At 34.9% G+C, this 26,635-nt stretch overlaps 1 protein-coding gene across 1 annotated transcript in view; it reads right to left on the bottom strand.

The window, feature by feature from the left end:
- The window catches only part of LOC140136963 (golgin subfamily A member 2-like), a 46,887-nt gene extending 20,548 nt beyond the window's left edge, over window positions 1–26,339 (bottom strand). The window contains exons 1-13 of the mRNA XM_072158627.1: window positions 26,294–26,339; window positions 25,694–25,757; window positions 25,216–25,287; window positions 24,478–24,558; window positions 22,621–22,659; window positions 21,312–21,468; window positions 20,464–20,570; window positions 19,655–19,713; window positions 18,196–18,256; window positions 17,275–17,448; window positions 12,267–12,374; window positions 11,282–11,503; window positions 9,643–9,861 (exon numbers count right to left, since the gene is read on the bottom strand). Of these exons, the coding sequence (XP_072014728.1) occupies window positions 9,643–9,861; window positions 11,282–11,503; window positions 12,267–12,374; window positions 17,275–17,448; window positions 18,196–18,256; window positions 19,655–19,713; window positions 20,464–20,570; window positions 21,312–21,468; window positions 22,621–22,659; window positions 24,478–24,558; window positions 25,216–25,287; window positions 25,694–25,702 (1,308 nt within the window). The 5' untranslated portion in view covers window positions 25,703–25,757; window positions 26,294–26,339. The remainder of the gene's footprint in view (window positions 1–9,642; window positions 9,862–11,281; window positions 11,504–12,266; window positions 12,375–17,274; window positions 17,449–18,195; window positions 18,257–19,654; window positions 19,714–20,463; window positions 20,571–21,311; window positions 21,469–22,620; window positions 22,660–24,477; window positions 24,559–25,215; window positions 25,288–25,693; window positions 25,758–26,293) is intronic.
- Window positions 26,340–26,635: the final 296 nt, after the last annotated feature.

The following is a 26,635-nucleotide window of genomic DNA, read 5'->3' as shown; positions in this document are numbered from 1 at the left end:
GCTCACTTTAATACTGAACAATTTTGATTTTGGAATCTACCAGTTTATTGATAGCGAACCCCGAAATTTTGACTATGAACTTTGAATTGTAAGCAGAACTTTACCCCTGGACTTTGCTCTCTAAAAACACACTGTCAAGCATACTTGTTTATCAGTCCATTAACCACAAGTACGCCGCTAGATGTTTGATGAGAGATTAACTTTCACGTCAACAAAAAAGCGCCGCAAATACCACAGACGTGTAGTTAATGGAAATGGCGCGGGCCCAGAAGATTTAAACCATAGCGAGATATAGGCGACCAATCACAAGGCAGATCCATTTAAAGATGCATTACATTATGGCCAATTTTAGTTAGGCCAGAAATTGGCCTAACTCTCCATAGAGTCCCGTGTTAAAAATCTTAACCGCAAGGCAAAGTCAGTAGTCTACTTGGGAAGCTAACAAAGAGAGGGAGTAGGGTGACTGAAAAGATCAGATGTGAAAATCTATCAATTGTGCACACATTAATTAAATCAGAGTTTTAAGCTTAAATACAATATCCAGAGTATGCACAATGGGCAAGTGGACTACGGGGTAGTCTAGCAAAGTCCCTAACACTCACACTGTCAATCATATTTGTTTATCAATCAAATTTAACCGCAAGCAAAAACAATACAGGCTCATGCACTTATTGACGCGTTCATGCAATTACATAACACAATGGCGGCATACTTGTGTACCATGTAGTTATTAATGGTAATGATAGGTACCCGGAGGATTTAAGCCATAACAAGATCTGGGCGACCAATCACAAGCCAGATCCATTTAAAGATGCATAACATCATGGCCAATTTTAGTAGGCCAGATTTCCAACAATCTCATCCATAGAAGCTCATAGACAGCCGTGTTAAGCATGAAAACCGCAATCCAATGTCAGTAGTCCACTTGGGAGCTAACAAACAGAGGGTGTAGGGTGACTGAAAAGATCAGATGTGAAAATCTATCAATTGTACACACATTAATTAAATCAGAGTTTTAAGCTTATACAATATCCAGAGTATATGCAGAATGGGCAAGTGGACTACGGGGTAGTCTATATTGAAGCTAAATTGTGTGAAATATGGTTTATACAAAAATAGAATAAATAGACGCAAAGGCTATTTTTAGGCCAAAAAGCCGCATACAGATATCAACATGATGCATGGGGAGGATTGTATAGATAATACCCTCTTATCAAAATATTGGGGAATTATACATGTACGAAGCTAAAATATTAAATGATGAAAATGAATTTGTTTTCACCCTTGACACCAAATGTGGAGCTATTTTTTAAAATATTTTTTTTTTTTTTTTTTGGAGGTGTGGAGCTAATTTATTTTCCCCCTCAGATAGCGAGATAATTTATTTTTCTTCAAAGAACTTTTCCGAGAAACCACAATATTGAAAGTTACACATAATGCTATAAAAAAAAAGGGGGGGGAGGTAATTAACTGACCAACCTTTGGCACAGTTGGAAAATTGTTCATGATAAAATTATATAGCAATCCCCAAAATGTTTATATAATCTTGAACATTGGCTTCAAAATGCAACAACTTATCCTAGAATTGCTTTTCAAATTTGGTCTTTATCAGATTGCTTTCACAAAAATGTGCTATTGGCATGGTTTTCTTATATGCCTACAAATGTACATGTATACATGTATTTATTTATTTATTCAAATTTCTCTGCCATCACAAATAACAACATATGAGGGATGGTCAATATATATTCCTGCAACTATTATTTATCTCTGCTAAGCATGACTTTGATGACTAGTTTGCAGTTTTTGTACCTTTGTCTTTCAAAACAAATGTGTATTAGCCAAGTCGAATCCTTGATTACGTAATGACATTAGCATAAACACAATAGCATATGGACACTGCCTGATATATCATAGTGGTGAAAAATAGTGGAGAAAATAATGAGTCAAATTGAGGTATTGTTACATAATTCTAAATATCTCGAGAATAAAAGTATGGAATCTGGTGCGGTTTTGCAATTTTGTAGACCGATAACACAGGGTTGATGCTATACTCTATTTAGACCTATACTATTTTTATTAGAGATAGGGAATCATGTTGAATATCTCCAATTTTGAGTAGGCGTTATCACGCATTGTTCTTTACATAATAAGAAATAGCAAGATTAAAATGGTACCTGGTTCGATAAGGTAAAATGGGAGGTCCCGTGGGGAATTCGCAAACATTTCTTCCTTTTTAAACCCTTTGTTTTCAAAATGTCATGTTTATGTAATCAAAGCAGCACACCATAGAGAGGCTCTGAATTGAAAAAGAAATTTTAATTTCAAAAGGTGTGTTTAATTTCAGCATTCTGAGACTTAGTATAGCAATTAACTCACAACGTCCAGCAGCATTGTATTTAGTCATATTTATAGCGCTTTTTTGCCTAAATTTTCCTTTTTCATACATTTTGGTACTTTTAATTGTGCCTACCACCCACACATGCGCATATTTATTTCTTTTATTGCAACAATTTCTATTGTCCTGACTATGATCTTTCATACCAATAATCATAATTGTTTTCGTTTCATTTTGGAGATATTTTTTATTCTTGTGTCTAACTTGTATGCTCGTCTGTCATGATTTTCACACCATTTTGTTTGTCATTAAGGCCTATTTCTGATGAATTTCAAAGACTGCACCTTTCCTCGTCTGTGTGTTCAATAATCTTCTTTCACAAGTATCAAGTGAATATACTCAGATTACCTCATACCAAAACAGGGCTTGCAAACTGCTTTGGTACTTACTTATCCTTCTCTCATGTTCTGTAACTGCAATTCAAATGTCCCACCAACGTTGACAGTTGTCAGTGTACATAATTGACTTGATACAAATGAGATTACGTAATTCAAAAGTACAAACCTGTATTTATCATAGGAAATAGTCATCAAAGTCATGCTTGAGGGGAGATAAATAATAGTTGCGGGAATATATTGACAATAGAAAACTGCATACACAAATAGTAAACTAATCTTAAGGGATCCCCGTAGAATACAGGAAGGAACATGATAAAGCGCAACATATCTTTTTATTTCAACAGAAGGGTTGTCAACATGTCCAGGGTTTTGTGGAAATGAGTCCCAATTTATATATTTGTATTTACAATCTTTTCTCAAACATGCCAATGAATGTGAGAAAGAGAGTGAATAATTGATACAAATTCTCCTTTCAGAAATATATGGCTGGCTGCAAAGCAAAATGTGACATATTTGTTACAACCTGCAAAACAATTTGAAAATCAAAGGCATTCATTTTATTTTAACAATCTTCATAATGCCTTTATTTTTATGAAATATTTGATTAATTTAGTTAATTCCGCACTTGTCATTGATATTGTGAAAAGATATTCCAATTCCAAAAATATTGCAGCCACAGAAACTCAAAATATTTCCTCATGACGGTATGACTGTATGGCATTGATATTCATCAAATATCCACTTGGCGATAACTAATTAATTGAAAAGGCTATTGACATTCATTTTAAGTTTAAAAGAATATCACATTGAAATGTTTAGAAGTACAACTTTTAAAATAAGTAAGTTTTTTTTAAAATATTTTTTTTGTCATTGAACATATTACTTTCGATGAAAAAGTCATTAAACATTGTGCAGAAATAAGTCAAGCAAGTGAATTGCCCATATTTTCTCAGTTGACAATATTTACAGGCTTATGACAAAAAACAAAATACAATACAAATTAGTGAAATTGATGTATGCATTAAAATGAACGACCAATTCGATTGATTGACAAATATTACGATAATAAAAAATAAAATGACATGGTATTGCACACATAAGCCTAACAAACTTCAGTGACAATCTTATTAAAATCAAAATGTTTGCAATAAAAAATTTTCTGAAATTTTCTGAATTTGTCAAATAAGGAACTTTTTCACGATAAATTAAAATTTGTCATTTGTGCATGCATGACAAATTTTTCAACTAAGACAGTATGTATGGCCATATTTTGTTTGTTAAATGATGAATTAATTATACTTCATGTGCTTGGTGTACAAATAAAGTAAACTAACAAATTTATATTAGTCAAAACAAGAAATTTAACAGAGAATGTAATTTTATTAAAATGTAAATTTTAGACATTTTATAAATGCTTGATATGACTAAACATTGATAAAATTACCTATAGGGCAACATAATTATTTATTGTTGTTGGGTTTTATTAAGTGGGAGCATGATAACAGAACAGAACAAGTTTTTGAAGAATCATTTTCTGAACGAGACATTTGTCTTACAAATAAGCAAATGAATAAGAGTAAACTGACGAATCAAACGGAAAACATTACAAGAGCATATTTATAACTGTTTATAGTATACATTTTAAATGAGAATCAAAATAAACCTTGAATGAATAAATCAACAATGTGAACTGCAAAAAGTTTATTCTTAATTAATATATCATTTTCTTTCTTTTGAAACGAGTGGTCACATATGCCATATCAATGGTACATTTTGGCACTGCGGGTTTAATTATATTGCAATTTAATATGGTTGATTTCACACAAATGCAGGGATGTTATTTGTTTGTTCAGCATCATAGCTATTAAATGTGATCAAAATATCAAATAAAAATGAAATAATTAGGCCTAAATATTTTGCAATTCTCAATCATTTTGGATGCGGGCAGGAAACTGTAAACTCAAAATCAAGAAGGGCCCGAGGTATTTCCCCTTAAAAACAGACCAGGGGAAAAATATTAGTTCCTATGATATGACAAAGTGGAGGGTGATAGTCATAGCAGGATACTGTCATGCTCTAATAACTATAATGAAATATGCGGGGGCATGGTTGATGGTTCAAATAGCCTGTATAAACAGCTAGGGGGGTACTCAGTACAAAAGACCATTTGCCCATCTAATATATCAATGACTTTTCGGAAAAGGTAATTGGTATAAAAGTTTCATGTCCATCTGCTTTGATAACGATCAAAGCTGAAAAAAATCCCCTCATTTCAATATATCTCCAATATCTTGAAATAATTAATTAAGAATGAGTTTTTTAATTCTCATCTTTCTGATATCAGAAAATGAGCATGTGGTGTGGAATTTTTAAGTGTTTATTTTTTCATATGGGCAAGTTCTTTGACATTTGAATCTGAGACATTGGCACGATACATATAGGAATCAGCCTAGAAATCAATTCAAAATTATATTGTAGCCAAATTTAATTTGTCCATCTAAGTACAGCCTGTCTCAAAAAAAATTGTGCAAGTAAAAAGCGCCCTCTTTGGCGACTAGAAAATACCGTTGTGACATGATGCTTACATCAACGTCAAGGGCACAGTCTTAGCTCTCAAATACCGTTTGTTCTGTTCAATTTGCTCTTTTTAATCTCGAGATACAGGGTGTCCCAGAATGATCTATACCGAGAAAGATGGAATTTTTTAGGTATGAAGGGCATGTTAAATGGTCATATTGTTTTACATTTTAAGTTTTACATATATTTAGCTTTCTCAGATTTTTTAGATTTTAAAAATTGGACGTTTCTAGTAGAAGTTATAGAAGATTGTGTAAAAATGGTGAATTCTAAGTTTTGACAACGCAACCTATTTTGAAAATCTGTAGGATTACTAACCGTTCAGCACAAAGTTATTTGGAGAAAGTTATGCAGGTATTTTAGTTGTGCCCTGTTCAAATTTCCACTAAATAGCCGATATCTATCTATTATTTATGACGTTACGAAGCCATCATTATATGGAATTACGGATTTGCGGCCTAATCTCATTCTCTCTTTGGCGGTAGTTTTAGTTATTGTGGTGTGAGGTCCATGTCATTTGAAATGCTTGCAGAGGTCGAACTGGTTGTGGTACAGAAAAGATAGCTCCTCAATTTATTGTACAACAGCGTGGATTTCTTTCAAAAACTTACTGGCAAACTGGCAGCTATGTTCAGACGCAAAGAAGATTCATTAGACAATTTCCACGAGCACGCATTCCAGTCAAAGGAGCGATAGTGTATAACGTAAAAAGAAGTTTGACGAGCACAGAACTGTCAGGAATCGAAGCTCCAGAGTGAAGCTTCAGGTGCTCGTAAGACTGTAAGAACTAGAGCGAACATTACAGCTGTCCGGCAAGCTTTAAGGCGCAACCCCAACAGTAGTTGTCGTCGAAATGCTGTGCCAAACATCCCACGTTCTTTATTTAATCATAGTGCCATTTTCAAGGGTATGCGAGTCGTTTGCGCTGAAAATGAAAAGCAGTTTTTTCATCGATTTTACATTATTACATGCCACGCCAAAACAAATAAAGGTAGCGTGCTGAAATTAACAGTTATAAGTAGGAGACATGTCCAGCATTATAATGCAGGTATCAAAAATAGATACACTGCCCGTCTTCTATTTTTAGTTATTTTTGCAAACACGGTACAAATCATTCTGGGACACCCTGTATGTTTAGTGAAGAACGAAAGGGTAAAATCACAATTGTGGCACTTTTACTATAGGGAATAGGGCTGTACATGTAAATCAATGATAGCTTATGTTGATCGTCTAATGCACTCCCCCCTTGGGTGGCTCGTGCATTAGACGCATCAACACCAGTGCGCATGCTTTATTTTGTCTAATTGCATTAATTATTCAAATTTGAATCAACGATTAACATGTCAAAGTTCATTAACCTACAAGTGTGTAATATTTGTTTGTCTTGTAACATGTCTTGAATGACAAAAAGAACAGTATTTACCATGGTGAAATCACTGACATTTAATTTTATTAAAATGTTATGTATTTAATTTTACAGCAGAATGTGAAATATTTATTTATCGTTTAATTTGTCGTAAGAGGAAAAAGAGAATCATTATACCTTTATCATGCTAAAACATTAAAAACTATTTTGTATTGTTGTGTAATTGATGCATTCTTTTGATTTCTCTTGATTTCTCTTGATGCTATCATTGATTTACATGTACAGCCATCTTCCCTAGTAAAAGTGGCACAATTGTGATTTTACCCTTTCGTTGTTAAGTAAGCATATCTCGAGATTAAAACAAGCAAATTGAACAGACTAAACGGCATTTGAGAGCTAAGACTATGCCCTTGACACCGATGTAAGCATTATGTCACAACGGTATTTTCTAATTGCCACAGAGGGCGCTTTTCACTTGCACAATTTTTTTGAGACAGGCTGTATGTTAATGTCCAACCTGCTTGGAATTTCACCTTTAGACACCAAAATGACACCTTAAAATTAAAATGTCCTGGGTATAAAAATGCAGGCAATTTTGTTTGAAAATGTTTACGATTTTGAACTCTAGAAAGCCGAGAATAGAAATAAGCAACCAGGGCAATTATATTAATTAAATTATATTGTTATCTGTATGAAAATATCAATACAAAAAGTGAAGTGGTAATCAGACGCATTATACTTCAGTAAAAAAAGAAGATTCGTTATACTTGAACTTCAGTAAAAAGGGTTAATTCACATGTCAATATAAAACTTGAATTTGTTATGTGAAAATCTGTAACCAGGTAGAAAAAAACATGAAGCAAGGCATATCCTGAGAAAAGCCCAGACTAAAGATCATAATCAAATTATGCTCCATACACTGTCCACTGTTGGTCCACACCTTCTGTGCACAAACTTGTAGTGGTTTTACAAAACTATTCCACTGGGCCAAGGACACCCATCCTAAAAATAGGTTTTAGAATGTTAATGGTTTAATTTATGTGGCATTATATTTTTGCAATTATCTGTTCTTAAAACAAAAACTTCACAATGCAGACAAAATAGATCTTTTGTCACTTGAGGTCTATTAAAGTTGGCTATAAAGTCTATCTGGTATTTGAATGAATGAATGTATAGCAAAATAAAAATCTGAAGAAACTGTCAAGAATTCTATCTATTAAAAATCCTTTTTTACAACAACAAAAAATTCGTAAATTTGGACAACAAAATAAAATTCAGGCAAATATTCTCATTAGGGGCTGTGCAATAATTATGAGCCAATGGGTGGGGGATTTCCCATGATGGTCCAACTCAAAATGTGTCGGTTATTGTTGGAAATTTCAGCATGATAATATTTTAAGCAAACATGTTTTTTTTTTCTTCCATTTTTTATTATTTCTAAATTTCCACCATACTCAGAAAACAAGCAAATCTTCCACAGGGAATTTCTCCGAAGTCACTCCCATTGTGGCCTGTACACCATCCGCGATAATGAAAGCAGCGTAAAAAGGGTAGTTTTTCGTGGGTAGCGTTTAGGGTGTCAAAAACATGAAATATTGGAAAAAAGGGTAGCAAAATTGCAATTGCTAATACGCGGAAATGAAATTTAGGGTATGAAATTTGATGCAAGGAATAAAATCCCTGTTTATGGTGTAAAAACACCTGTTTAGGATATTGTTTTAGCCAACGGTTAAATCCTTGTTTAGGGTGCTTTTCAAAAGTTGATTATCGTGAATTGGTGTACAGGCCACAATGGGAGTGACCCCGAATTTCTACCCTGTTTTAGACCTTCTCTGCTGGAATTCTAACAAAATGTAAATGTTTCCAACTGGAATTGAGGTAGAAGTGCAAATCTTCCACAGGGTATCCGACTGAAAGTTAAATTTTCCACCGATAATGTTTCCAACTGGAATTGAAGTCGACATGAAAATCTTCCACAGGGTATCTGACTGGAATGAAGTTTTTAGCTAGAATTCCACACAAAACATGTAAATGTTTCCAACTGGAATTGAGGTCAAAATGCAAATCTTCCATAGGGTATCCAGCTGGAATTGCGTTAAATTTGTAAATCTTCTACATGATTCAGCTGGAATTACAATGAAATATGGGACTATTTCCAACCGGATTGTACATTTGGCCCAACTGGAATTTAGGTAGCATTGTAAATCTTCCACAGGGGGGGTGTGGATTTCAAATGGAATAGCCCATTGTATACTTTCAAAAATAATCTTAAAAAATCATAAAGCCATGCCTGTACATGTAAGCATAATATACAATGTATGTAACCATAAGTATCATTTTGACTTGACAATTAATAATTTTGAGTTTGTAATATGTTTAAGTCTAGATAATAAGCTTTTGTAATTATTTGTTATTTTGTACATGTATGTTTGTTTATGCACGGCCCCAAGGAAGAACAACTTTTGTTGAATTGGGCTTTCCGTGTTGAAATAAAGTCTAATATATTCAATCTTGTGTAAAGCAGGAAACTAATTACCCCATTTCTCAGAACAGCAGTTCAGCAAAAATATCAAGGTATCATTTACAAAATTATCCATATCTTGAAAAGTATTGATGCTATGTATATAATTTTAGTATCGTTTTGAAGCTTATTGTCCCATGCTTTTTTTTTCAAATCATGAAATGTCAAAAATGCGACTTGTTCCTGGTTTTGTCAGAGCAGGTCACAAATATGCTTTACTTGATTTGTGATAGTGCGAAAAAATACAAACTCACCCTCCTAGTCATATTATTTCACCAGTTATCATACCATACTAAAAAAAAATGAAAAGGAAGCCAAGATACCTCCTACTACGTTGATAACAAAAGATGGCCTTTACTCACAGTCATTCTATTACTTCCTCTTAAAAAACAATAACTCAAATATAACGATACAGCACATAATCATACATGTGCATACATACCATTTTGACAAAAGCAGTTTGCAGTTCTTCCAGCTGCGTTTTGAGTTGCTTATTCTGTGCCAGTGCCCTACTGATGGTAGCCTTGTCACTCTGAATACTCTCCAATAATGTGGCTCTATCTGAGGACTCCTCTTTCAATCTAGACAAAGTCTCCTCTAGCTGGTCTACTCTTTCTTCTTTCTCCTGGTATAATCTACTCAGTTGGGAGTTATCATTCACCTATGAATTGGTATGAAAAGAAACACCAATTAGTATAAAAAATGTGTATTTTTTAAAAAACAATCAGGTTAAGGGGGTACTACACCCCTGTGGTAAATTTGTGATTATTTTTGAATTTTTCTCAAAAAATAATAACACACTGGTAACAAAAGTTACGTATATTTTTGGGGCAAGGAATCCAATTACTACACTGAAATTTCAGTGACTCAAGACAAGCGGTCCAGTTTATATGACAGGAAATGAGGTACATCCTACCGGTACCTTATTTCGTATCATAAATAACAAACCGCTTGTCTTGGGTCACTGATATTCCAGTGTAGTAATTGGATTCCTTGCCCCTATAGTATACATAACTTTTGTTACCAGTGTGTTATTAGTTTTTGAGAAAAATGCAAAAATAGACACAAATTTATCGAGGGGTGTAGTACCCCCTTAAGACGACAGTAGACATATTGGTTACTATAGCATGTAGAAGAGGCAAAGAATTGCCCTCTTCTGGGGGCTTGATGATCACCATCGGCGCATACCCTGAACTAATTATGCTGCTTTCAGAACGCTTTCTGTTACACAGAACAAATCAAATTGTGTTTATTTCATCCATTCAGATGCCAACACCACAATGGGATAAAAGTACATACCACAAAGATCTTGTTAAAATCAGTTCATATAACTTCAGCGGCCCTTGTATAAAGTCCATTGACCTGATTAGTTAGTAGGTTACAGTTTAAATGTATTAGTTATTGGCAAGTTAAATGTGTACTCAAAACACCAGAGTAAACTTGCAATGTCACTGTATTTCAATACTATAACTTGAGACTAAATTAAAAAGACTAGTTTGTGTCTTACGCCATTCAAAACACCCTGCAACCCTTTATTGGTTAGTAGTGCGTAAAAGGAAGGACAATTTATCTGGTGCCTTCATCGGAGAAAAGGAATTGCATAAAATGACGAAAAATTACAGTACTTTTACAAGGCAAAGAGCAACTTTTCTAGGCATTGTTGACATGGTGCCTTCAGGGAAGTTTTCAATTACTAAGACCTAATTTTTTGAGATGGTTTGCATGTTTGAAGACCAAATTAATCATAAGGCACACTGTTTGAGATATGTTCAGAAATTTCATTCATCACAACTCATAAACAAATCATTTTGTTTGATTGACAGATGACGAACTAGTCTTTCATTCAGTCTCAGATATATGTACAAGTGCACATGAAACACGCCAGAGTAAACTCACTATGTCACTTTATTTCAACACAAGCACCTTCTAATTTCAACCTACCTGTGCCTGATATTGTGACTGCATGGATTGATGCTCCTCCTCTAACTGGTGTATTCTCTGTTGTAATCTGTCCAATTCTTCATTACTTATACTAGGACCTTGGCTGCTATTAACATCCATTGGGTCATCATTCAACCTACCTGTGCCTGATATTGTGACTGCATGGATTGATGCTCCTTCTCTAACTGCTGTATTCTCTGTTGTAATCTGTCCAATTCTTCATTACTTATACTAGGACCTTGACTGCTATTAACATCCATTGGTTTTTCTTCTTCTTTGGCATTTTGGAGAGACATAATTGTGTTTTGTAGTGTTACTTGATTGGCAGCAAGCTGATCTCTCTCTTGTGCTACACCAGTTAACTATGGTAAAATCAAGGCAAAAGGTAAGTCAAAAATAAGTGATCCGTCTAAGTGTTGTCACTGAGGGGACCAACTGTAATAGAAGTATACAAATACAACATGTTCCATTTCGAGACAGTATTCAAAACTACTGGTCCCAAGGTGTTGGATGATTTGACTACTTTGCGACGTGTCAGCGGAGGGAAGTAGTCAAGTCATCCAATAGCATGCGTGTTATTATCCACTGGTAATCTCGGCAAAATAACTGCAGCAGACGCCATTTTGTCTGCAGACCTTAAAACCAACATGTCAATAAACTGTGGTGACAAGTGGAAGTCATAATCTGCTTGTTTATTGTAGCACTAGTTTGACAAGCCTCACAGGTACAGGAATCTGTCAGGTCTGCTCAAGTGCACTAATGATGACCCTAAATCTCAATTAAAGTTTTGCAATTCATTTTTTCCATTTCTCATACCATGTGTACAATAGTAAGTATCTTAAGTCTCTTATAAAGATAACCAAAACTTGGGCATTTAAACAGTATGATTTGGATTACACTTTCAAAAAAAGTACACATATTGACAAACAAACAAGGGAAAAATAGTTGCATACTTGTGTAGTTTTCAAATAAGCACTGTCACAATTCTGCAGTTTCACAAGTCCGCCATGTATTTGAAGTAAACATTCCCCTTCATGTCACCCCCCCCCCCCCCCCCATCAATCAATATGGGTCAGCTACTCAACACATATTTAGAAAGAAGTCAACTATTTTACAGCAACATACCTGTGTCGATAACTGCTGTAGTTGCTGCTGTAATTGTACCATGTGTTGCTGATATTGCTGTGCTAGTTGCTCCCTTTCTGCGGTTAATTGTTGGAATGATTGATTATACTGTAAAGCAGAAATAACAAACTTGATAATAACATGCTGACATTGGTATGTAATTGTAAATACAATGACCTACATATTCTTGCTTATTTTAGAGAGACGGACAGCATCTGTTTAGATGGTTTCATGACCTTTTAAAAATCATAGTAGTATGAAGGCAACAATAATATCTAACTGCAGAGATTCTTTGGAATCAAAATTACAAATTTATTTCTTAATCATTGGTTTCTATCGGACAAGAAATGGTCAAAAGTTGCGGGGGAAATCTTCATTAGTCGCCAAATTGGGCTCCAAATCGTGGGTATGGCAATCCTGACAGTATGAAATTGATAGGTGCAGTTGGTAAACAAACCTTGAAGTAATTTGACACCAAGTCAATAAATATATCATGAGACAGACGATTTATTGACAGTGACAATGGGCTATTACAGTTGAAATCAACACTAACCCTGTGGAAAATATTTGAAATATCTGTCACAGGGGAGCATGTTTTTCAAATGTAATTGGTCAGGGTTAATCATTTTGAAACCCATACTCCCCCTGTATTATGACTTTACATTTATCTTCCACAACTGGAGTGAGTGTTTCAAATGGAAGCTACCCAATTGTCTATTCTATTCGAAACTCAAACTCCCTCTGTGGAAGGCTTTAGCTGAATCTTCCACAGGGGTAGTGTGGATTATAAATAGAATAGCCCAATATCTCTGTTTGAAGTATTCTATATCACAAAGGTCGTAACCAGACACATATCAAAATTTACTCTTTCGAGATTTTGATAAAGCTGTTGAGATTAGAAAATACAATTTAAACTTTATTTCATACAATGAATACTTTTAAAGATATAATAATAAAATGTAGATTTCTTCAGGTATTAGGCAATTTCCAATGACCTTAATCTTCCACATAAGAAATGTGACTTTAAATATAGGCCTATAGTGTTACATGACTGGGTGAGTCCATTTGAAATCTACACCCCCTGTGTGGGAGATTAAAGTCCATCTTCCATACAGGACGTATGGATTTCAATTGGAATAGCCCACTGGTGCCATCGCACCAATGGGCTATTAACATGGGCATCGCTTAACTCAGTCTCTTACATAACTCGCTTAACTCAGTCTCTTACATAACTCACTTAACTCAGTCTCTTACATAACTCGCTTAACTCAGTCTGTTACATAACTCACTGAACTCAGTCTCTTACATAACTCGCTTAACTCAATCGCTTACATAACTCACTTAACTCAGTCTCTTACATAACTCGCTTAACTCAGTCTCTTACATAACTCGTTTAACTCAGTCTCTTACATAACTCACTTAACTCAGTCTCTTACATAACTCGCTTAACTCAGTCTCGCACATAACTCACTTAACTCAGTCTCTTACATAACTCACTTAACTCAATCTCTCACAAAAGTCGCTTAACTCAGTCTCTCACATAACTCACTTAACTCAGTCTCTTACATACGCCCACTCACTTAACTCAGTCTCTTACATAACTCACTTAACTCAGTCTCTTATTACAAAAGTCGCTTAACTCAGTCTCTTACATAACTCACTTAACTCAATCTCTCACAAAAGTCGCTTAACTCAGTCTCGCTTACCTCAGTCTCTAACATAACTCACTTAACTGTCTCTTACATAACTCACTGAACTCAGTCTCTTACATAACTCACTTAACTCAATCTCTCACAAAAGTTGCTTAACCCAGTCTCTTACATAACTCGCTTAACCCAGTCTCTTACATAACTTACTTAACTCAGTCTCTTACATAACTCACTTAATTCAGTCTCTTACATAACTCACTTAACTCAATCTCTCACAAAAGTCGCTTAACTCAGTCTCTTACATAACTCGCTTAACTCAGTCTCTAACATAACTCACTTAACTCAGTCTCTTACATAACTCACTTAACTCAATCTCTCACAAAAGTCGCTTAACTCAGTCTGTTACATAACTCGCTTAACTCAGTCTCTAACATAACTCACTTAACTCAGTCTCTTACATAACTCACTTAACTCAATCTCTCACAAAGTCGCTTAACCCAGTCTCTTACATAACTCGCTTAACTCAGTCTCTTACATAACTCACTTAACTCAGTCTCTCACATAACTCACTTAACTCAGTCTCTCACATAACTCACTTAACTCAGCCTCTCACATAACTCACTCTCTCACATAACTCGCTTAACTCAGTCTCGCACAGAACTCACTTAACTTAGTCTCTCACATAACTCACTTAACTAAGTCTCTCACATTTAACTGTACTTAACTCAGTCTCTTACATAACTCACTTAACTCAGTCTCTCACATAACTCACTTAACTCAATCTCTCACAAAGTCGCTTAACCTAGTCTCTTACATAACTCACTTAACTGTCTCTTACATAACTCACTGAACTCAGTCTCTTACATAACTCACTTAACTCAATCTCTCACAAAAGTTGCTTAACCCAGTCTCTTACATAACTTACTTAACTCAGTCTCTTACATAACTCACTTAACTCAGTCTCTTACATAACTCACTTAACTCAGTCTCTCACATAACTCACTTAACTCAGTCTCTCACAAAAGTCGCTTAACTCAGTCTCTTACATAACTCACTTAACTCAATCTCTCACAAAGTCGCTTAACCTAGTCTCTTACATAACTCGCTTAACTCAGTCTCTTACATAACTCACTTAACTCAGTCTCTTACATAACTCACTTAACTCAGTCTCTCACATAACTCACTTAACTCAGTCTCTTACATAACTTACTTAACTCAGTCTCTTACATAACTCACTTAACTCAGTCTCTTACATAACTCACTGAACTCAGTCTCTTACATAACTCACTTAACTCAATCTCTCACAAAAGTTGCTTAACCCAGTCTCTTACATAACTTACTTAACTCAGTCTCTTACATAACTCACTTAACTCAGTCTCTTACATAACTCACTTAACTCAGTCTCTCACATAACTCACTTAACTCAATCTCTCACAAAAGTCGCTTAACTCAGTCTCGCTTACCTCAGTCTCTAACATAACTCACTTAACTGTCTCTTACATAACTCACTGAACTCAGTCTCTTACATAACTCACTTAACTCAATCTCTCACAAAGTCGCTTAACCTAGTCTCTTACATAACTCGCTTAACTCAGTCTCTTACATAACTCACTTAACTCAGTCTCTTACATAACTCACTTAACTCAGTCTCTCACATAACTCACTTAACTCAGTCTCTTACATAACTTACTTAACTCAGTCTCTTACATAACTCACTTAACTCAGTCTCTTACATAACTCACTGAACTCAGTCTCTTACATAACTCACTTAACTCAATCTCTCACAAAAGTTGCTTAACCTAGTCTCTTACATAACTCGCTTAACTCAGTCTCTTACATAACTCACTTAACTCAGTCTCTTACATAACTCACTTAACTCAGTCTCTCACATAACTCACTTAACTCAGTCTCTTACATAACTTACTTAACTCAGTCTCTTACATAACTCACTTAACTCAGTCTCTTACATAACTCACTTAACTCAGTCTCTCACATAACTCACTTAACTCAATCTCTCACAAAAGTCGCTTAACTCAGTCTCGCTTACCTCAGTCTCTAACATAACTCACTTAACTGTCTCTTACATAACTCACTGAACTCAGTCTCTTACATAACTCACTTAACTCAATCTCTCACAAAAGTTGCTTAACCCAGTCTCTTACATAACTTACTTAACTCGGTCTCTTACATAACTCACTTAACTCAGTCTCTTACATAACTCACTTAACTCAATCTCTCACAAAAGTCGCTTAACTCAGTCTCTTACATAACTCACTTAACTCAATCTCTCACAAAGTCGCTTAACCTAGTCTCTTACATAACTCGCTTAACTCAGTCTCTTACATAACTCACTTAACTCAGTCTCTTACATAACTCACTTAACTCAATCTCTCACATAACTCACTTAACTCAATCTCTCACAAAGTCACTTAACCTAGTCTCTTACATAACTCGCTTAACCCAGTCTCTTACATAACTTACTTAACTCAGTCTCTTACATAACTCACTTAACTCAGTCTCTCACATAACTCACTTAACTCAATCTCTCACAAAGTTGCTTAACCTAGTCTCTTACATAACTCGCTTAACTCAGTCTCTTACATAACTCACTTAACTCAGTCTCTTACATAACTCACTTAACTCAGTCTCTCACATAACTCACTTAACTCAATCTCTCACAAAGTCGCTTAACCTAGTCTCTTACATAACTAACTTAACTCAGTCTCTTACATAACTCACTTAACTCAGTCTCTTACATAACTCACTTAACTCAGTCTCTTACATAACTCACTTAACTCAATCTCTCACAAAGTCGCTTAACCTAGTCTCTTACATAACTCGCTTAACCCAGTCTCTTACATAACTTACTTAACTCAGTCTCTTACATAACTCACTTAACTCAATCTCTCACAAAAGTCGCTTAACTCAGTCTCTTACATAACTCACTTAACTCAATCTCTCACAAAGTCGCTTAACCTAGTCTCTTACATAACTCGCTTAACTCAGTCTCTTACATAACTCACTTAACTCAGTCTCTTACATAACTCACTTAACTCAGTCTCTTACATAACTCACTTAACTCAATCTCTCACAAAGTCGCTTAACCTAGTCTCTTACATAACTCGCTTAACTCAGTCTCTTACATAACTCACTTAACTCAGTCTCTCACATAACTCACTTAACTCAGTCTCTCACATAACTCACTTAACTCAGCCTCTCACATAACTCACTCTCTCACATAACTCGCTTAACTCAGTCTCGCACAGAACTCACTTAACTTAGTCTCTCACATAACTCACATTTAACTGTACTTGTTTTAATCATACATACTAAGACCATTAACTAAATACACTACTCACTTGTTTTAATTTATCTTCTAATGCTATCTTCTCCTCTTGTACCTGCTGTAGCTGTTGCTGATAGTCCAGCTGATTTCCTTGACTAGATGCTAGCTGCTGTACTCTCAACTCAGACATACTCAGTCTCTCGCGTAACTCATTTAGAGTTTGCTCAAGGTTACTAGTTTCTGAGGTCTGGTGACAAAATGAGGTGGAGGGGTAAAACAACAAAATTACTACATATTGCTAACAGGGCATGCTATAAAACTACAGTCAAACCTCTTGTATCATCCATGATGGGACCAAGCATTGAAATCCACTACTCAAAATATTTGACCTGCCTGTCGTCTATCACATGGTAAAGAAGAGTAAAAACAAAAATTCATATCGTTTATTCTCTAATTATCATGCACACAGTCTAGCGCCATGCTGATTGACCTTTTCGGTAAATTCCATAAGCCTTTGCGAGTACGCCTGAGAGGTCGTCATTTGACGTCAGTACGCATCAAACCGATGAGAACATCGTTTAGTGAACATTGTTACTGAACATTGCATGTCGACGTGACATCAAATGACGACATCTCAGGTGTACTAGCAAAGGCTTATGGGATTTACCGAAAAGGTCAGTTGCTCTAAACTGGACTGCTAATGGGCTATTCCAGTAAAACTCCACACACACCTATCCTATGGGAGACATGACCTTAATCTTCCACACAGGGAGTGTGAATTTCAAATGGGGTTACTTGAATAGGCGACTCCATTTGAAATCTACACCCCCTGTGTGGGAGATTAAGGTTGTGTTTTCCATAGGGGTGTATGGATTTCAACTGGAATAGCCCAATATGAAATCATGATTAACCTCAGAAGTTGTATATAATAGTGAAATATTTATAATAGTTTAAAATAGTTGAAATACAATTTAGTTTATTAACCAGTACCTACCTTTGCCCTGAGTTGGTTTGATAATTCAGAATTTTGCTGTGATAATTCTTCTTTAGATTTTCTGTCGGTAAAACGTAGGTATTCAAAACATATTAATAACCAAGACATTATTTCTCGCATACAAGTTTTGATTGAACCTTGCATTCTTCTGTCCTAGTGTACTTCACACAGACTTACATTCAATGGGTAAGCAGCACAAAGATGTATGTCCATTAGCTGTCTTAAACATGTTGCATCTCCAATCAGTAAACACAAAATTGTTGGCACACTTGCTCAAAACAATTCAAATGCATGTCATACCATATAGTATGGAGGTGAGTGATACAGGTCTGTCCTGAATTTGAAGTAGAAACTCTGCCCTGTATCCAAACTGTCCCCACTCCCAATCTTTCAATGTTGAAGGGTCTCACAGACTGGATGACAACATGACTTTGTCAAACATTTAATTGGGGAAGCAGGGGCAGAGCTATACCATTAGACAAAGTGTGCCAACATTTTTTCCCATGATTGTAGATAGCCCGGGGCTTTCATGGATCTCTGTGATTTGGTTTTTGTTTTCATAAAATATTATTACTCTTCACATGTTTACATGGTCTTTGCACTGGTGAGCTCTATGTGAATTCCTAGCAGGTGATGGATATACACCTTTCTACCACTGAACCACCACATTCTTCTTTTTTAATATGTTATCTCTAGATCTCCACATTTTTATATGTAGAAATAATCAAGTATCGCACTATGTGAAGGCATGTACACTTGTTATTTATCATCAAAGGGGTATTTTCACAGCCTCATTCCCCCACTTTTTTAGAAAAAGGTTGAGATTTTCATACCATCGGAAACCTCTGGCTACATAAAGTACACATGCAAAAAAGTTCTTGCCGATTCATTCGCTTGGCAAAAATATAATCAAAATTGTATTAATGTTCTATAAAACACAGTCGCCTATAGACCACTTGACATGTGACGTCATTGCCCGGCAGTATGCGCGCGCATTGTGGCAATTTACATTGTTCTTTGCCCTGCAGTGTGCGTACGCATCGTAGTTTGCTCAGGGCAAATGCATTTGAAATCGCCCACCACATTTCATATCTAGTAAAAGAAAGCCATTGAACAGTGTAGCGGTTCGTTCAAGCATATCGAGAGACCTGTCCCTCGCCTTTGTTGATAAACAATGACGTCAAGTGGTCTATAGAGCATATCTAATACACATAATCATGCATAGTATCACACAAACGTAAAACCCGAATCAACTGAAATTTTGGGACTTGGCTTTGTGTGTAAATATCTACTGAAACATACCGTAAAAAGAGGATGACAGAATCACAAAATACTCCTTTAATGCATCTTCCTTGTTTTCTGCTTTCAGCTGTCACCATGATTAATTTCATAATCATATCACATTTCAAAAGCCCTACATTCATTTCACAATATCATCTTGATTTTGATTATTACTTACTTTAATTTATATACATCTAATTTCAGGGTATCTCTTTCCTTGTCAAGACTTTTACTAGACTGAAAAATAAACAAGACATAAACATGATTATATTATTGACATGATGGATTGTAGCTTGGTATAGATAAGTTGTAGTAAATCAAGTACAAAGGAAAAAAGTTTGAAGTCCATCTACATCTGTTTATTTCAAGTATACCGATTTATGTATGATTTATTTTTTGATTTACACAGTCAATCACTCATTTATTCCTCTAAGTTACGTGTATAAAATGATTAAAGATCTTGACTTCAACATTACAATATACCATTCCGTCTGCCTTGTCTAATTATCGCGTAAAAAGAACAAGGACACATATTGCTACGCAGCTTGACCAGCGAATGATGTGATGATGACACGATTCAATTAGGCAATCAGAATCTCACTTCTGTATACGCCATTGAAAATCTGAAAATCTATTTAAAACTAGCCTGAAATGTGTTTGTGCTAGCCTAACTAGCATCTCCAGCAGATGCTGATATACTATCTTGTCTACAATCGAGATAGTCCATTCTGATGTCTGACGTCATGCGATTGACAGGATGATGTCATATGATTGACGTCATAGAAGGATGTGATGATGTTGCACCACCCTCCCTGGGCATCAGTAGGTTATTCCAGATAGGATCTAGATTCAATTCTTTATCACGATTCAGTCTCAGATTAGTAGAAGATAGTATCACAGCATCACCATCTGCAATCACAAAGCACAAAGCAGTTCAAAGCCAAATATAAATCATAATCCGACTTGTAACTATAATTTGTGACTTACTTTTTCATATTGTTGACTAGATGATGTTGCACTGGATAGGTTTCTTTCTAATTCTGCTACTCTTTGTCTAGATGCCTGTAACCTACTTAATAATTGATCAGCTTCATCTGAAAACAGGAAAACAACCCACAATATTTAGCTAATTAGTTGTATCACAACATTTAAATGTGTAATCAGTTGAGCCCTGCAGCCTTCGACAACGCCCAATGCTCCCTGTAATGCCTTTTTTACAATGAATAAACAAAAGTTGGTAAAACTCTAATATGTCAATTAAGCAGTCTATAAACTTATGAAATAAATGGCAATGCCCTATCCTTACACCATGTGTCCACAGCAGTAAAAACATACATAATGGGGTGAGGCTCAGCAGAACTCATTATTTTTAAATGTGTCTTTGACAGTCAAATGCTTAAAAACGTTTTTTAATGTCAAAAACACATCATTTGGGTGTAAAAGATAAGGCAGCAAATTTTCTAATATTCTTTACTGCAAAAATAGTGCAATTTAAATTGAAAATATCACTTTTTTGTTCAAATATTTTGAGGTTATTTACATGAAGGTAAAGTGTGCACACATTATCCACAGCGCAAATGACAACAAGTTTCACAGAAAAATTGTTTGCGTAACCTTGCATATTGCTCTGCATAGAATTGTGCATTCTTATTGCGTTCCATATGCAATCAACACATTTTTCAAATATAGCTTTCCCATGACGCGTTTTGACTACTCACAGTGCATTATATTCAACAATGGGTCATGAGAGTAATAGAATTACCAATGTAGCCCACAGACACAAAACGGTTAGCCACCCCTGAGCTAGAGTGCAATTATGAATATTAATTATATACCTGATTTCTGTTTAAGACTTGATCGTGACTGCGCTACAGCGCTCTGTAAATCAGACTTCTCAGACACTAGAATTCCTATGGTTTGTATATGTACTTGAAGCTGTTCTTTCAAGGCTGCCTGCTCACGATTACATCGGATATCTACTTCTTGCCTTTCCTGAAAAATCAAAAACAAGTTCAAATATAATTTTATTACTTCATTACAGAAAATTGCAGACCTATTTCTTCCAAATAAAAAGTTTACAAAAATTTGAATGTGGCATGTTGCTTTATTTTAATCCTTTGTTGGGTTGGACAATAAAGGATTAAAGTTGGAAAATTTAAACAAACAAACAATTTTTGAATCATTTCTAGTTTTGAAATTAAGGGCCAAAAATAGTTCTTTTGCTACTCATTTTCCTATACATGGCTTTGAATGAATAAATACATACTGTGTTGAGGTTTACAAATTAAGACAGAGGCAATTTGTTTGTCTCCATTTTGATTAACTAATTGATTTGTAATTATTAATCTGTAACTCTCTCCATGTGGATGTTGACTGCAGACAACAAGTTTCAATTTTTTTTAATTCAAAAATTTCCAGAGTTGCAAATTATCATGACCATATTTGGGATGAGCATGAAAAATGCATTAAAATGAGTACAAACAAGCCTAGTATTGGTTCAGTGGTTCTTAAGATAGCTCTTGATATTTTGAGAAAATATCTCAAAACTCTGGACTTTTTATGCATGCTAGCACACAGAGCATTAAAGATGTAAATGACAAATGTAAATGCCTTCTCATGCATTTATTTCTGGAATTAAGCTAGATGTGATTTTTTTATTTTAAAAAGCAAGGATAAAATATATGGCTACACCACTGAATCAAAATCTCAATTGGCTCAAAAATCACCCCTGGCACCGATTTCTGGCTATATCTCAGTTTCAAGCATTTACCGACATTAGCCTGAGTGGACTAAATCAGGTCACATTATAATATGAAGCATCTACAAGTAAATAACACATCTGGTACTGTATTTTTTACTTTTAGTGCCTTTTACTAAGGAGGGCAGCTTAGCATTGTTTTCCTAATATACACTTCCTTTTGTCCCTAAAATCAGCAGCTACCACTGTATTATGTCCAAAATCACTTTATTTGTTAGTCTTTCTACAGAAATCTTAGAGAACCATACTTCCTGTTATAGGAATTTATTTCCTGATAACAGTAGACTTCCTGTCTCACAAACATACAAACACTTATCTTGTGAACATACACATGTGCATTGATTACAAATTTGATCATCTTTACCATATTATAGTGTGTTACTTACTTTTTCTAGCTGCTCTTGAAACCTTTTGCATTGAGCTTGCTGCAAAGTAAGGGTGAAATGAAATCAAATTTATAATTCAAGTTAAATTATATTTCAATCATCTAGATTTATCAAGTAATATAAGATCATATTTTAATCATATGGATTTGTTTACAATAAAAAGATACTATGTTCACTTGATAACTATTTGAGATGTGATCAAGCAAAATGAGTCGGATGTCAGGAAATATTAATTTTGAGATATAGCCAATAATAGTTTTCAACTTCCTTTGTATTTTACTGTTCTGAACAACACCAAAATGGCCATATCTCTGGAACCAAGTCTAATTATAAGGTTTTCAACAGAATAAACGTCTGAGAATGGCTCATGTAATGAAACTGAAAACTGAATTATGACTTTGATCGACATCACGCCCATTAGCTTGATCGCATCACATTTCCTTTTTTGGTTAACTGTTTTTGGTAATAAAATTTAATACAAGTTGGTCAATATTCATATATGACCCAGGACTAACTTGAACTCAAAATTATGTTAGTCTTATGGGGTGGTGGTACCATTTATGTCCCTAATTTGTGGTTAAATAACTTTCAAGATGTACAAGAGCTGGTTTTGCAGCATTAACCAATGTCAAATAAGTGGCACGATCAAGGGAAATGAGTCGGATGTCGCTAATATTGATTTTGAGATGTTGGCAAAGAAAGCGTTAAAATTCTTTTGTTTTATATTGTTTTCAATGGTTGATAAACTGGCGTAACTTTGTAAAGAAAAGTCATATCAACATAGGGTTTTCAGTTTCTGAAAGCTCTAAATGTCCTCTATAGAAAAATATGTAAAACTCATTTTCGACCAGGGTCAACATGTGACTAATTTCCTTGATCATGTCACATATTCACAAATAAGAAAAAATCATCAAAAATTGTTTCAAATTATCCCAACCAATGTCAAAATGTACCACATCATAATTTATCCTGATTTGAATAGCAATGAAATTAACACAGCAAGCTATTGACACTTTGTATGTACACAGTATCATGTAACAGCTGTTCCTCCATATAGCAACAGAAATTAATGAACTAACCAGAAATATGATGATACCAGATTATTATAAAATATTGCATTTAGTTAGTATCATTTCAAGCAATGCCCATGGATGAGTTTTTTTATTTTATGAAAAATATAATTTTCTACCACTGATTGGGAAAAATTTCCAACCAAAATGCATTCATTAAAAAAAATATTTTGAGTAGATAAGATCATATTTTCCATATTTGCCTGAAGTTATATAACATGGGCATATTTTCAATGATATCTGACATGATTCACATCTGATACCAATTAAAGTAATAAAAGTGGAAATTTTCGCACTTCATTTATTTTCACAAATTTTTGGTGTTCCAAGAAACTACCATGAAAATAACCATGTGCAAATATATTCCTTTTGTGTTTAATGTGTTCCAAGCATGGAAGCTTGAAATTGCGAATTTAAAAACAAACAAAATGGTTCGGAATTGGCAGAGCGCAAAAAATTACATGCGAAAAATGTCCACATTTACAGTACTAGACATACACAAATTTGAAAGTAGAAAAAGTAATAATCTAACATTTTGTCCAACTATAAAAAAATGCCTATTTTCATTATTCAGTGGGTTTAAAGACTACATTGAAAAACTTGAAATTCACAAAAAAACAGTTGAAAACAAAGGATTTCTCAAACTGTTACTGGCTTTTTACTACCTTGCATAAGCAACAGCGACATACAATATCATTGTAAAGCTAATATTTTGAGAAAAATTTACCTGTCCAATATCTCAAAAAGTGAAAATGCCAGCAGTTGTAACGGTTACATGTGTACTTACCAATTGCTGCAATTGTAACGTCAATTGCCTATTGATCTGGACATGTTGGTCCACAGTAGCGGCTAATTCTTGGTTTCTAGTCTGAAATTTAAAAAACAATATCACAAATAATTATACACATCAACATTACTTTATCAGACAAAATACAGTATGTCTCAGAGCTTGCGAAGATGTTGAAATCCAATTGATGTGGAATGACACCGGTTTTGTTGTTGTTGTTGCCAACTTTAATTGTAGCTTAAATTAGAATGAGAAATGCTTTCAAATTAATTTGATTTAAACAGTAAAGAAATGTTAGTCTAAAATCAATATTCAATTAATATTTACAACAAGACAAAACTGATTATTTCAAAGAGGGATAGAATATTTTGGTGCACAAATGAAGTTTTTTCCCAAGATGGCAAAAAATTAACAATTAGGCAAAGATAGTGGCCCAAATCAGTAACCCATGGGCACTACTTGCCAATATAGAGCTATTTTTATTGGTTACAAGGAGGCCTTTATCATGTGTTGAGCCAATCAGAGAAATGATAAGAATAGTGAGTAGGGCTGAAGAAAGCTCTATTTTGATTAGTTACTTAGATAAGAATATCATGTAACTAACCAATCAGAAACACTGTTAAGGAGACAGCAGTGCTCATGGGGTTAACAAGTGGCCTCAGAGTGAACACTGGACTGATATCTTATCTCTGAACTCCTCTGTGTTATAACTTTCAATGCTGGTAATTTATTACTTACTTCAAGATCACGAATGCCAGAGTTGGCTGAATCAACCGATTCATCTCCGCCATTTCCATTCACTAGTGAGGCCTATAAATATAAGAGAATAAAAACAGATTGCAAATTGTTGTCAAAGATTAGATTTATCACTTGAGTCAGTCAGATTATTTTACCTCAAGTCAAGAGTCCAGCACAATTTGTTTCCCCTCGAGATTTTATTCACATTCATATAGTATGTAGTTTAACATTTGACAAGAGATGTGCATAGGAACCAAGGACTTATGCTTTGATGGCACACTTGAAGTGCAAACTGACATGAACGCAAGGTGAAACAAGGCATAATACTACACCACAGTGGATTTCATCAAACACATCCAAAGGCCTGAATAAATTAATTGTAGTAACATGGTACAGAAGAACAGTAAGATAAGTAACACTTTGCATTTCAAACTAAAGTTTGCATTCAAAGCCAAGGTTAACACAATATAACACCTACCTCTGACATCAACCCATTAAGTTGCCTAGAAAGCTGCCTTAAACTCTCAGCCGATGATATAGGTCTGTGGGATCAAAACAACACAGATTAAAGAACTAATTAGAGAGTTTGTCTTAGTAGATAGTCAAAATAACAAATCTGTGGATGCACAGCACACACACACCCACTCTTGTAAATGCTCCCAACTGGGGAGATTCACCCACCCACATTCAAACTGAGGGGATTTTTTTACACAAATCTGACAGCAACTGCCATACTTTGGAGGTTGATCAAATCAGAAAATGGTTGGTGGTATACCACCCCCCCTCTATGGCTCAAAAACACCATTTTTGAGGTTATCTCCAACTGTGGAGCTCCACGGTTGTTAGCAGACTCCACATTTGGTATGTGGCAAAACACACACACCTCCACAGTTTGAATGAGTTACAAACGCACACATATATTTTCAGTTATAATCAAATGATAAGACTTCAACACAGGCTACATGTAGTTGTTGCAAGGCCATTTTATAATTCAAGTAAGGTCTATACACGCATGTACATTTGTATACTCACTCAATACGTTTTATAATACAGTACAGATGTGGGAAAATATACTTGCCTATTCCCTGCACCAATTGAAGTTGTTGGTGTGTCATGTATAGGATGACCCTAAAAAGAAAAAGAATATCAACACTCTTTATCAAAATAAAGATAGTAACAATTTAGGAGCTCAACCAAGATGGATTAAACAAATATAGGATAAAAGAGAACTTTGACTAAAATATGAACCCAACATTTCATTATCTGTTGTAAACTACTACCTTTCTTACAGCCCTTTTTGTAACCAATCAAAATAGTTCTTAGACTAGATTAGAGGCCTAATTTAACTGGTTTGTTCAAGAGAAATTGCTCAAAATTCCAATCATAATATGTCCTGCTATGCAAGACTTGGAGCTAGTCA

This window comes from Amphiura filiformis, chromosome 17, assembly GCF_039555335.1.
Source record: "Amphiura filiformis chromosome 17, Afil_fr2py, whole genome shotgun sequence".
Lineage (NCBI taxonomy): Eukaryota > Metazoa > Echinodermata > Ophiuroidea > Amphilepidida > Amphiuridae > Amphiura > Amphiura filiformis.
Note: the sequence above shows the minus strand (reverse complement) of the source record. Positions and strands in the feature narration are given on the sequence as shown.